Below are 14,733 nucleotides of genomic sequence, written 5' to 3'. Positions count from 1 at the left end.
CAACTAAGTGTAGGGAAGGAAGAAGGAGAGATGGTGCGAGGGAACGAGAGAGAGATTAAATACATGAAGGATGCCTGCGGCAGCGGGCATCAACACCAGGCATCAAACATCACCATATGTGAATCGTCATACCAACATCTGGAAGCTGATAGCCTGAAAAAAGGCGTATTACAGTGATTCAGAGGCTATTTGATATGACTCTTGGCCCGTTTCAGATATGAGCGACTGAAGAAACATATAAAAAGATATGTCAGGGGAAGGCAATAGAGGGTTGTCAACCAAACTGCAAATGCCTCTCTGTTGTTCTTCACGCAGGGAGCTCTGCGCACTTGAAAATGTTGTCGAGTATTGTGAAGGTGAGCACTAGGCATTGTTGGTCCAGAGTTCGCGATGCCTTTGTGCCCAGTTAATGTTGATGAAATGTGTCCGCTGTAACCTCCAGGGTGATAGACTATCATATCATACTCAATGAAAAGATAGCTGCAGCTAATGATGCATCCAATAAAAAACTGTGTGATTTGCAATGTCGTCAAGCTTTGTTTGAGATATCCAGAGACTGGGAGACCAAGGGAAGTCCAAGCAAAGTATGAGTACTATAATGTGAGAATTAGCGCTCAACATTCAGAGATCAAATAATAAGAAAAGAACATATACCATTAGAGTATGAATGGCAGAATTGAGAAGAATTCCAACAATGGCAGGAGGTGATATGTAACGGACTGCAGCCCACATACAAAACATGACGCCGGTGTGATGATATGTTTGCAACATTGAGCTTTCCTTCCCCTTCGCGAGGATAATCAAGGTATCAACCACCTCGTAAAACTTCGATAGATAGAAAAGCCAGCTGAAGTAGGCGTATCCCTCATTCCAGAGGCGGCTTGCTTCGAGCACGACAGAAGCTTGATTTGCTGTCAGCGAGCGTTCTTGAAAACGAATACTGAGGAATAATATGAAAAGCAGGTACTCTTACTGTGAGGACCATCTTGGCTGGTAACCCGACAAAGAGAGTCGGCCACCTGAGCCAAAAGGTTTTGCTCTGTCGCCCAAGGCCAACAGGTTTTCAACGAATAACACAATCCGTAGAAGGTCCATGCAGAAAACAAGGCAAGGAAGACATTATGGAATAGCACAATGCCTTTGAAAGCCGAAGATTTCGCGAAGCTCCAAGGCCTGTTCTGTCGACTCTTATTCAAACGGTTAAGGAAAATGACAGAAACCACGTACACAGCCGCTATTGTGGCTGGAACCTTGACGTTGAGAAGGTCTTGAAAGATTGAAGCGGATATTGCGAATGGCTGGATCCATGTTGAGTCGGCCGGCGCTCTGGGTGGAACCGTATCTGGGGCGTCATTAAAAACCCAGCTGAAGAGCTCTCGAGGGGGCAATCGAGCATGGATGGAGAGGTTTTGGAAAGCCATTTTTAGACAAGGAGAGAAGAAGTCGGGTTGAGAAAAGATTTCCTTTTGCTCGAAAATGCCGTCGTGCTGGACACAACATGAGTTCTGGGTCATTCCATACACATCCCCGCTTTACGAGCATGTATTCTAAGTCAAACTTGGATAGAAATCGCTATGCATGTAGGATAAGATTTCACTAGCTTGGGTTATATCCGCTCTAATGCATAAATGCGGCAAACTGGAATCCGCAAGCGCGATCTACAATGTCTTGGCAACTCGATATTTCAATGTAAGGGGTCTCGCAGGGGATACGAATCCAACAGCAATAAGAACAAGGATAATGGTAGTTAGTTTCCTGCTCGTGACTGATTGCGATCCAGATCAGCCTTTCCTAAGGACCCTCAAAACCAGCTATTTTCTGGATATTGAGACATTTTGATCTTCTTATTCCTTCACTACCGGCCTACTACACACTCCTTTTAAATGGAGCCCTTGACTCACTCACGGGCAAACCACGAGAATGACAATAATGATGGCTTTATCGAGGCCACAGAGGTCAGGGGTGCAGCCGCGGTCTCACCCACACCGTCAAAACACGATGCTTTGATGCTACTGGCGCTCGCATGTCTGAGTTTGATGGCTGCGCTGGATTGAACGTCCATTTCGGTGGCCTTACCGGTATGCTCTACCCGGAACCGAAGAAAATTCGAATAATGGCTCATTCAAAAACAGGTTATGTCGGAAGAGCTGAATGCCTCTGCAATCGAAGCGTTCTGGACTGGAACATCCTTCCTGCTTTGCTCTGCGGGTACGTTGCAGATAGAAGGTAAATTAAAAATTCGAGCCCGCCTAACACGGAAATAGTGTTCCAGCCAGTGTTTTCTTCACTGTCTGATTTGTTTGGCCGTAAGCAATTAGTGCTTGTGGCGATGGCCTTCTTCCTGATTGGAGCAGTTGTGGCGGGCATTGCCAACGATATTTTCCACATGCTCATTGGCCGATCACGTCAAGGTGTCGGGGGGGGGGGGGGTGGGAATCATCACTCTGACAGGAATTGTTATCGCTGACATTGTTCCTCTTCGGCATCGGGGACAGTATTTTGGAATACTCGGTGCAATCTTGAGCTTGGGAACGGTGATAGGGCCGGTCGTCGGGGGTTGTGTCACGCAAAAAGCTTCCTGGGCACGTATCCCCAACCCTCCCCGTTTAGTTGAATATTAACAATTCCTCGTTAGTGTTGGATATTTTACATCAACTTTCCATTTATTGGCATTGGATTAGTATTAGTCGCATGGTCGTCGAGCTTTCGGACCGGCAAGATGTCTTTCTCTAGCCAATGGAGAAAGATCGACATCATTGGGGTTTTCCTCTTTACCGCCAGCACAGCATCCTTTCTAATCCCATTATCCTGGGGAGGTATTCTATACCCATGGGATTCATGGCATACATTGACCCCTTTGATAACTGGAACCGTTGGTTTATGCGCATTTGGAGTGTACGAGTACCGCATTGCTACGCACCCAATCATTCCACCAGCGATCTTTAACAACCGAACTGCTTTGATCTCATTCGCTGGATATATGGCTATTGGATTGATAATATGGTGTTGCCTTTACTTTCTCCCGCTCTACTACGAGGCCGTGAAGGGGTTTGGTCCTATCATGTCTGGAGTTGCTCTGTTCCCCGAAACTTTCACAGTCGCCCCAGCTGCAGTCGTTATGGGACTTCTCATCAGCCATACAGGCCAGTACTACTGGATTATATGCTTTGGATGGTTTCTGTCCACTATTAGCACGGGTCTCTTGTGTTTGCTGGGAGCTCATACTAAGACAATTGTGTGGATATTCTTGAACCTGGTACCCGGACTTAGCCTCGGAATGATCCTTCCTGCAGTCGCACTCGCGGTCCAGGCCTCAGCAACATCGGAAAATCTCGCAATTTCGGTGGCCATGTCAACTTTCTTCCGAGGCTTTGGACAGTCAATTGGAGTGGCGATTGGTGCAGTGATCTTCCAAAACCAAATGAAGAGCAACCTCCTCGCATATCCCCCCTTAGACACTTTGGCCGAAAAGTACAGTCGTGATGCAGCTAGTGTAGTACAGATAATCCAGCGAATGGAGGATGGGCAAGTGAGAAGAGATCTTCAGCAAGCATATGCCGACAGTCTCAAAATAGTGTGGTCGTTTTATTGCGGTGTCTCAGGGCTGATATTTTTGATGAGCATCTTCACCGAATCATACGACTTGAATCGGGTGTTGATGACCAAACGAGACTTTGGTGAAGAGAATGCGCTGAGAGAAGAGAGGATCATTGCGGAAAATTTCTAGCAGCTCACATGAGTATGCCGATTTGATGACACATCATGTTGGTACTTTATTTTTCCTGTATGCATTATGCTGTGCCTGCACGAGAAATTGACACTACACACACTCCTTCATCTCTTTCTGCATGAAGCTAGAATGCCCTGAAACGAACGAAGTGAGAGGAAGGGGATACGTGACTTGACTCGAACTTTTATTCGGTGAGTGCCATATCACGTGTGATATAATAACTAGTGTAACTTTCACCCTATTCCCAGTCAGCTACGCAGCTTAGCATCACTCCATCATATTATGCAAGGCTTGGGCTCCGGGTCCAGGATTTAGTAGACGGGGAGATAATGAATACTTTGTAGCCGCAGCTGACGTGCTGTCCTCTGACCCACTCATGAAGACGCGAATCTCTTTAAACTTCCCACCATAGAGAGCTTTATTATTTTAAAGCTCCTGTGGTGATTCATATAGATAATAACAGTAATTAATATGATCACTCAGCAAATTAGCCATCCCTATTTTATTTAGTTGTGCAGACATATTAGTCTTGGCGCGAGTAATGGGAATTCCTATGTTAATTATGGCCGGTTACGTAGGTCTTGGAACTTCCGTGGGAGATGGGAAATGGAGTTAGAGACTGAAAATCATTTAGTTCCATAGAAGTTACCGAGCCAAGCCACCCCAAAACTCATTGTAAATGCGATAAATTACTACTTCATATCTCAATAACCATAAGTTATTTTTACTTGACTATTGGATTATAGGCATTTATTAGCAATGTGAGATAATATAACTCAATTTAAGGCAATTTAGATGATTATTTTGATGATTTACCGTAAAATACGTCATAATCTAGACAACGGGGACATGCATATATGTGTATCTCTATTAATGCTTCCAGTGTTCTTCCTATATTTCACCAGTAGGTTAGAAATATTATCCAAATCGTGTACTTTTACCTGATTTGCCTGATTTGCCTGATTCGTCCGAAGATTTGCCTGGTTCGCCCGAAGATTTAGAAGGTGTAGCCAGTGTTGTTGGTTAAAGTGAGATTGGAGAAGAGGATTGCCCTTTTCGAAGAGATCTTTAATCACATGATTATATGGGATACTAATTGAGCGCGATTAGTAATTAGTGCAAGGGGGTAGTGCCTTCCCTACGCGGAGATATTGATCCTAGGCGATTTTGACCTTTCGAATTGCGTTATGAGAGATCTGGCTAAGGAGATCACGTAATAATAGGACTTGAAAGGAGACTAGGTGTCGATGGATTTGGGATTGGATTGAGTAGAAAGCCTACTAATTTGTATAGGAAACGACTCGAGAGACTCCCTGTATTACTATAAGAATATCGCCGGTTGAGCTCCGAAGTTCCTTCTTAATCTTTGTATAGGCTCCTTCCACGCGCGAGGAAGTAAGCTTATCGTAGTAGGGGATACTATTAAGATAATAGCGTATAAATCGCTTTACCCTCTCTCTAAACCACTGCTTATTAATATATTTAACTGCTGATTAGTAGATTAGATCGCTAAGATCTTCTAGGAAAGAGGCCTTCCTAGCTTCTATCTTATCTTCTATCCCTTCTAGGATAATCTATATAAATTTAGCCTTCGTATTTCGCTATAATTAGATAGTTTTCGTCTAAGCTTCCTAATTAGGAAGGCCCTGTAGGAGTAATTCCTTTAAAATCAACGGCCGAACTCGAGTCTTAATATTCTTTATGATATACTAGAGGCAAAGTAGGCCCTGACTATCCTTGAAGACTCGCCTATATATATTTAAAAGAGAGTCTACGTCGTCCGAAATAACGACACGAGGGGCTTGAATCTTTGCCTGTAAAAGCTATGTTTAAAGAGTCTAGAGTGTCTAAAAGTAGGACGCTTCTTACTTATCGCTTATAAAGTAAAGAGCAACGTAGAAGTTCTTTCTAGTAGAGACCTACCTAATAATATCGACTAATAGTATATTATACCTAATTAATTAATTAATTAGTTAACTAATCAATTAACTAATTAATCTCTCTCTTACCGATTCGTCTTGTATATAGTATCGATCTATAGGATATTTAGATAAATACGTAGAAACTTAAGGCCTTGTTTTAAGATAAAAAGGATTCTAATCGGCCGCCGCGATTCGTCTAATTCGTATTATATAATCTAATCTAGTAGGCTCTCTATCACGGCTTCGATTAAAGAGCGCCTATATAGGAAAATCTGTTTTGCCCGGTCGCGGAGGTTTTAGAGATCTTTTAAGCTAAGGAGACTTCCCTTAGACTTTAAAATCAGCTAAATTCCTATAGGTTTTAGGCCCTTTACGAAGTAATCAAGAAGTCGCTCCTCCTTCTTAGCTCTCTCTCTTTGCCTTAAGGTCATAAGAAGATTTTATGGTATAGACCTATGGTTATGTGTAGGATTAATAATCCTAATAATATAGTAGTTCGGTTGTACCTTCCTCCTATCCTTCCGAAGGCAGATTTGTATATAGAAAGGGTAATTCGTCCTAATCTTGCTAACCTCTCGCGATTTAGCCTTACTAGCTATAGAGGGACCCCTCTTAGTAGGGTCTGGCTAGAGAGAACAAGATAGGTTAACCTTCCTTTCCTCCGATCTCTTGATTACTAGGGTATAGCTATGTAAAGCGGCAAATTCCTGTAAATCATTATACGCAATCTCACGCGATTAGTAGATCTTACCCTTAGTAGGCGGCGGCGGTAGAGGATCGGCAGGTAGGTTAGTAGGTAGGTTGGTAGGTATGTTGGTAGATAGGTTAGTAGATTAGCCTAGTAGGATAGATTTTAAATTCGATTTGTGTGGGTCATATGATCTCTTGTGTATGAATAGCCTTAGGAAGGAGAGGATAGGTAGTCACGTGGTTATATAAGTATCCTAGCAGGAAGAAGATAGAAGGGAAGGGGGGATTCTATATGTAAATAAGAAGAGATACGTGGTTGAATTCGTATTAAACCGTTCTGACGGCCTTGGCAGGAATCAGGCAATAATACAGAAATCAGGCCGAAATCAGGCCGAAATCAGGCCTTAGGGTGTGCCGCCAGTTTTCCTAGGGGGTGTGAACAGCATTACCCCTACTTAATATTAGATATTTCGCTATTCTAAAGCGTACGTACGGTCGCTTCGTGAGCGATTTAACCTAAACGGGCTATAATTATATCGATAAGCTTGATTTTCTAGCAGATTATCCTCGCGTATAGCTAGAAGATTTCTAGCCGAATATCGTTCAAAGTAGCTTCGTAGCTACTAGTATCGTACTAGTTAATACCGAAAGGGTGCTTTCTAAGCTTAATATATCCCTTCGAACGCCTTTACTACTATCAAGCCGACCAAGTAGCAGATCTAGCTAATTCACACCGAAAACGCCTAGAACGGTAGCTCAGCTACAAAAGCAGGCTAAAATGATAAGGGATCTAATAGATCAGCGGTCAAAAAGCCCACTAAGCCCGTTAAAATTAGTGGTTGATCAGATTCTTAAGGGCCATGAAATTGCGCTATATAACACTGCACTACTAGTGAAGGAGAACGCCGATCTACGCGTAGCGAATAAAAAGAAACGTCAAAAGCGCACTCGATCGACTAGGTAGATTGCACACGAAGGGGGCCTATCAATCGAAGAGGGCCTATAGCTAGCTTAGCAGCTAATTCACCTAGTAGAAGCTGATAAGGTAGTATCGCATAAACAGGTCGATCTGCCTAATCAATCGATTCAACCGGCCAGGAGGGCTCCTCCTACCTGCAGCGGATGCGGAATAACTAGCCATAGAATTAATCAATATAAAAATCGCTAGTTTAGGATAAATTAATGCGTTTTGGTTATGATATCCCATTCTAAAATCTTGCAAAGGGGGTGGGTGGCCAGCTCGCTTGTGTGGCTAGCTCGCTTGTGAATTACGTTAGCAATCTAGGCCTAAGGCTCCATTTATACCGACAATATCGCTAGTCGTGTGAAGGTCACGCTAGGAGTAGAAGTTAGTATTTCGTCTTCGTCTAGGTAAAAAGGCCTATTAGATATAAGGAAGGAGAGTATATCCGTAGGGTTATCCTTAAAGACTGATAAGGGATAGTGACAACATTTGGAGGAAGTATAGTGGGGTCGAAGGACGGCAAGGTCACATGATATATCCAGTAGGCCAAAAATGCTCCTAGGGGCGATATTTCTAGCTTTCTTAGACATATATCGACCATGCAGTTCAGGTGTTGGATTCTTTTCTCATATAAGCGGATTGGTATGCCACACATGCTGACAGATAGTTATCGGAGAACTAGGATATTTAGCTTTATAATATATTAATAAGTAGTGTATAAGAGAAGGTAGGAAGTAAGGCTAGGGGGTAATAGGAAAGATATATAATTATCTTTTTATCTAGTAAACGAAATAATTAGGAGGATTACGATAAGGGAAAAGTGATAGGTAGATAATTTAAGATAGAACTAACTAGATTCTAGATAGTGATTAGCTAATAAGACCTACTCCGCTAGTGTCCTTACGGTCTAACTGCTAAGGGACCGCTAAGGACCTTAAGGACCGCTAAAAGACCGCTAAAAGACTACTAAAAGACCGTAGGGACCGCTAAAGGGCTACGGAAAGACTACTACCCCCGTAGTAGAGACTATATAATATTTCTAATAGCTATTAAGGCTTGTGAGCAAGCGATGCTGCGCAGGTAGAGAGGAAGGAAGAAGATTGAATAAGATAGATCGATCTTTCTTCCTTAGATTGAATAGGAAGGATAAGTTCAATTCGGCTTAGGATTATAAAGGTAAGAGAAAAGTGAGGTAGGACTAAAACTTGGTTGATTGTATTGAATCTTGTTATGTGTCTTCAACATTATTTTTATCTTGGTAGAGAAAACAGGGCATATTTATAATCAATCTTTTATACAAACTTATCAAACCTCTTTCGCATATGATCGTTCTAGATCTAGGATCTAGATGCATAATGATCTTATGCAGTAGCTGTTTAATCGGTGGTTGCTTGATTGTACGATGTCATTGATCGTAATGATGATATAGATCGTATATAATAGTACAAGCCGCGGGGCCGGGCCTTTGGCCCGGCTCGAGACACATCAGCCAGATACTTCACTAACGGGGAAGTATATGTGAGTGTTAACTATGTACATGTAAACTAGGAAGAAGAAGCAAACTGCACCTTTTCTACAAAATTATATCATAAGAATAACAAACTCGCTAGTTGTTAGCAGAGACCTTGTGATATCAGAAGGTCCTGAAATATTACCTTTTAAATCACTATCAAACCCGACGCTAGCGGCGGGGAGCAGGAGCAGGGGAAGATATAGACGAAGAGTCCTAGGAGTCTATATCCTAGGGTTAGTCGGAGTCTATTAATGAACTTTCGGACTCGGACGTATCTATAGTCTCCCTCGAAGGTAGCGTCCTGTTTAGCCTACGCCGCTTCGACGTCGGGACGACGGGTGTAACGGAGTAGGGAAATAACGGGGGCCGGTAGTCTTACTAGCAGGCGCGGTAGAGGCTAGGAGTAGTTAGTATTAAGTAGTTACTATAGGGTAGGGAGCGTTAGAATCTTACCGGTAGAAGTATTCGGTACCGGTATAGTTATAGGGGGCACGGATATAGTATAGGAAGTTAAAGTAGCGGCCGGCGTAGAGGTAACGTAGGGGGAATATATACCTATTAAGTTTCGCGGGCGCTTCTAATTCGAGGGAGTTACAGCAGAGACGTAGGTAGGTATAGAGATAGTAGTATCGGTCGGTAAGTAGGATAGATTAGTTAAAGTGATATATAGTAATAGAGCCTTATCCTATCGGTAGAAACTAATAAGATTACCGGAGACTAAGTAAAGACGACTAATACAGGGTAGTTAGGTTAACTACTAGCGCGGCGAGGTTAGGAGATCGTACTAAAGTCTCTACGTAGAGTACTTTAACTTAGGCTCGGGATCCTCGCCTATCGGACTAATATAGGTCGTAATAGAAAGCAGGAACAGGCGACGGCTAGAAGGATTAGTATAATAGGTAATTACTAAACCTACGCCGTATAGCTTTAGGGTAGAGATAGAGGAATAGCGTAGATCGTAATTATCGTCTATAACGTCCCCTAGGATAATAGATAGCAGGTCCGCGCGTAGGTATAAAGATAGAAGATTACCGGCGATAGAGGCTTCCCTAATAGCGAAGGTACCGTCTAACTTCGCGAAATAACTATCAAGGAGGCGAGTCTTCGTCGTATTATAGTACTCTACGCGGTATAACGTCTCCTCTAGAATCACTAAGTCCGTAAGAGAGGAGTCGGCAGGCCTATTATAGTACGCCTGTATATATATATGCTAAGCAGTACTACTAAAAGGGGGAACATTTGCTAGCTATACTATTGTGTTAAACTCGTAATACGTATAAAGGATATTAGATTTTGCTATAGTTAACACGAAAAATCAGGAAAAGAGTAATAAAAGGGTAATGCTGTTCACACCCCCTAGGAAAACTGGCGGCATACCCTAAGGCCTGATTTCGGCCTGATTTCGGCCTGATTTCTGTATTATTACCTAATTCCTGCCAAGGCCGTCAGAACGGTTTAATACGAATTCAACCACGTATCTCTTCTTATTTACATATAGAATCCCCCCTTCCCTTCTATCTTCTTCCTGCTAGGATACTTATATAACCACGTGACTACCTATCCTCTCCTTCCTAAGGCTATTCATACACAAGAGATCACATGACCCACACAAATCGAATTTAAAATCTATCCTACTAGGCTAATCTACTAACCTACCCACCAATATGCCTACTAACCTACCTACCAACCTACCTACTAACCTACCTACCAACCTACCTACTAACCTACCTACTAACCTACCTACTAACCTACCTACTAACCTACCTACCGATCCTCTACCGCCGCCGTCTACTAAGGGTAAGATCTACTAATCGCGTGAGATTGCGTATGATGATTTACAGGAATTTGCCGCTTTATATAGCTATACCCTAGTAATCAAGAGATCGGAGGAAAGGAAGGTTAACCTATCTTGTTCTCTCTAGCTAGATCCTACTAAGAGGGGTCCCTCTATAGCTAGTAAGGCTAAATCGCGAGAGGTTAGCAAGATTAGGACGAATTGCCCTTTCTATATATAAATCTGCCTTTAGAAGGATAGGAGGAAGGTACAACCGAACCACTATATTATTAGGATTATTAATCCTACACATAACTATAGGTCTACACCATAAAATCTTCTTATGACCTTAAGGCAAAGAGAGAGAGCTAAGAAGGAGGAGCGACTTCTTGATTACTTCGTAAAGGGCCTAAAACCTATAGGAATTTAGCTGATTTTAAAGTCTAAGGGAAGTCTCCTTAGCTTGAAAGATCTCTAAAACCTCCGCGACTGGGCAAAACAGATTTTCCTATATAGGCGCTCTTTAATCGAAGCCGTGATAGAGAGCCTACTAGATTAGATTATATAATACGAATTAGACGAATCGCGGCGGCCGATTAGAATCCTTTTTATCTCAAAATAAGGCCTTGAGTTTCTACGTATTTATCCGAATATCCTATAGATCGATACTATATATAAGACGAATCGGTAAGAGAGAGATTAATTAGTTAATTAATTAGTTAACTAATTAATTAATTAATTAGGTATAATATGCTATTAGTCGATATTATTAGGTAGGTCTCTACTAGAAAGAACTTCTACGTTACCCTTTACTTTATAAGCGATAAGTAAGAAGTATCCTACTTTTAGATACTCTAGACTCTTTAAATACAGCTTTTATAGGCAAAGATTTAAGCCCCTTGTGTCGTTATTTCGGACGACGCAGACTCTCTTTTAAATATATATAGGCGAGTCTTTAAGGATAGTTAGGGCCTACTTTGCCTCTAGTATATTATAAAGAATATTAAGACTCGAGTTCGGCCGTTGATTTTAAAGGAATTACTCCTATAGGGCCTTCCTAATTAGGAAGCTTAGACGAAAACTATCCAATTATAGCGAAATACAAAGGCTAAATTTATATAGATTGTCCTAGAAGGGATAGAAGATAGGATAGAAGCTAGGAAGGCCTCTTTCCTAGAAGATCTTAGCGATCTAATCTACTAATTAGTAGTTAAATATATTAATAAGTAGTGGTTTAGAGAGAGGGTAAAGCGATTTATACGCTATTATCTTAATAGTATCCCCTACTACGATAAGCTTACTTCCTCGCGCGTGGAAGGAGCCTATACAAAGATTAAGAAGGAACTTCGGAGCTCAACCGGCGATATTCTTATAGTAATACAGGGAGTCTCTCGAGTCGTTTCCTATACAAATTAGCAGGCTTTCTACTTAATCTAATCCTAAATCCATCGATACCTAGTCTCCTTTCAAGTCCTATTATTACGTAATCTCCTTGGCCAGATCTCTTATAACGCAATTCGAAAGGTCAAAATCGCCTAGGATCAATATCTCCGCGCAGGGAAGGCACTACCCCCTTGCACTAATTACTAATCGCGCTTAATTGGTATCCTATATAATTATATGATTAAAGATCTCTTCGAAAAGGGCAATCCTCTTCTCTAATCTCACTTTAACTAACAACACTAGCTATACCTTCTAAATCTTCGGACGAACCAGGCAAATCTTCGGACGAATCAGGCAAATCAGGCAAATCAGGCAAATCAGGCAAATTAGGCAAATCGGAAGGCAGGAAGAGGGCTTCGTATCAAAGAACCGAATCGTGCAAAAGGGATTGGGCGGCCGAAGTTACTAGAGACTGTTAAGCGTTTTCAAAGATAGGGAGGAAAGTATATCACCGGTCGGAACTCTAGGGTAAAGAGAAGCAGAAATACCTACGTTTCCATGGATAAAACTATAGGAATCGTGGTACCACTGCCTTCAAAGAGGCCCGATATATCGATAAGGCGAATGCCTTCGAACTAGGAGAAGAAACTTAGGCAAGGGCGTGGCGCGCGCGGTCGCAAGGCAAAGAGATTAGTACTAGCAGAAAAGGATAGGGAGAGACAGGCAAGGCAGATTAGTAAGTGGCGATTTGGCTAGAAAGCTAAGATATAGATAGGTTATGTGATTAGCCTAGTAGGATAGATTTTAAATTCGATTTGTGTAGGTCATGTGATCTCTTGTGTATGAATAGCCTTAGGAAGGAGAGGATAGGTAGTCACGTGGTTATATAAGTATCCTAGCAGGAAGAAGATAGAAGGGAAGGGGGGATTCTATGTGTAAATAAGTAGAGATACGTGGTTGAATTCGTATTAAACCGTTCTAACGGCCTTAGCAGGAATCAGGCAATAATACAGAAATCAGGCCGAAATCAGGCCGAAATCAGGCCTCAGGGTGTGCCGCCAGTTTTCCCAGGGGGTGTGAACAGCATTACCCTAATAAAAATAGGCGTTAGGAGTTAAAGAGAAGTGAATATTTACTAGGTATATATTAGTCTTATAAAGAAGCGGATATATAACTATATATTAATTATAGATACAGACCAAGTTCTCTTAGTTAGGCAGATAGTTAACGGTAAGACGGTATAGACACGGGATATTTTACGCGATTTAACGTCGTAATCTCCGGAGATAGATAATAGGAGCGGATACGTACCCGTAGCGGGGTGTAGAGATAAGGGAATTTTCGCGAACGCGGGAAGGGCGCGGATATATATCCTCGATATAGATAGTATAAAGCGCGGAATTAGTCACGCGATAACGAAGGAAGGATTATTTAGATAAATAAGAGAGAGGAAATAATAATCTATTCAAGGAAGAGGAACTATACTAACTAGACGCTACGGGGTATAGCGTAAGACCTCCGGGTAAACTATATTCTCTACGGAGTAATCCTTATTATCAGGAGTTACTAACACGGCTACGTTATTAGTATTCGTGGTCCGTGAGAGGGCGACGTAGAGCTAGCTATAAGAGAAGACCTACGTATATGTTACGAACCTCGAGGCGCGGGGAGGCCGTAGCTAGTTGAGGGGCAACCGAGATCCAATTAACCCCTGGACGTATTGCATTAGCGTCATCACGTGCAACTCCTAATACCCAGGCATCCCCTCGAGGGCCACGGGTAAAACATTCGGGCAGGGAGCCACAAACGGCCTGTGCCTAACCATGACATCGTATACCCGCTTATACGCTCGGACGGTTAGAGGGACGCCAGGAACAGCCGCACGCACAATTAACACGTGATCCCCGAACGGTAGATACTAGGTGGGTCTTGGCACTAAAGGACGGGTAGATCATCTACTATAGATCTACGACCTATCTACTACAGTATCTATACCCATACGAAGGACTGGATATATAAGGACACTCATTCAGCATCATGTATTTAGTTCTTCGCGATTAATCTTACATTGTTACTTAGTTACTACCTTTAGTACTTTGCACTTCATAGTTCACCTTTTAAGACAACCTAACCTATAAGTAGGGGAGCTCACTTAGTATCACTACTTAGTGACTGACTTACTTGGCGCGTACTTCTGGCACGTTCTGCAAGATACTCAACAGGACCCGAGCCCGTGTAAGGCTTAGCATAGCAACGGTACGGTTGCGAGATACTCTTAGAGTCCGCGGTAGGATTAGGCAAGTATAACCCTTTGAAGTTCTACTTATAGTGACTAGTCGGCTACGCGTAATATATTGATCGCCCTGTCTTTAACCGTGAAGCAAAGTCATTATGGTACCTAACGATAGTACCGTAAGCAACCTTTCGAGCAGGTCTATCCCTGTAGCGCTAAACAATGCTTAGCTACTCGCTATGATCGAGCAGCTCTAGGAGCAACTTCTCACCGAGAGAAGAACTAACTAGTAAACTATCAAACTACCTAAGCCTAAGTTCTTCTATAGAGAGCGAACTAAGCTTCGCCCTTTCCTAACTTAGATAGATATATAGCTCCGTATAATCAACTATAGGGAGGAAGCCGACAAAGTTATCTACGCTTCTACCTACCTCCGCGGGCAGGTATTTAACTGGTTTAAACCCTATATCAGAGAATTTAACGAAAAACCACGCGACGATTAGGGAGACGTTACTAAAACTATC

General features: G+C 42.3%; 1 protein-coding gene across 1 annotated transcript; it reads left to right on the top strand.

Moving 5' to 3' along the window:
* Positions 1-2,719: 2,719 nt before the first annotated feature.
* N7458_004376 (uncharacterized protein) lies at positions 2,720-3,727 on the top strand (the record flags this gene model as incomplete). The annotated part of the gene is made up of 1 exon (XM_056907758.1): positions 2,720-3,727. The coding sequence occupies one exon, from the start codon at positions 2,720-2,722 to the stop codon at positions 3,725-3,727; it is 1,008 nt and encodes a 335-aa protein (XP_056766376.1).
* Between the last annotated feature and the right edge of the window lie 11,006 nt (positions 3,728-14,733).

Source organism: Penicillium daleae (assembly GCF_028827525.1).
Source record: "Penicillium daleae strain IBT 16125 chromosome Unknown utg000005l_segment0_segment0, whole genome shotgun sequence".
Lineage (NCBI taxonomy): Eukaryota > Fungi > Ascomycota > Eurotiomycetes > Eurotiales > Aspergillaceae > Penicillium > Penicillium daleae.
The sequence above is the reverse complement of the archived record's forward strand: the minus strand, read 5'-3'. Positions and strand labels throughout refer to the sequence as shown.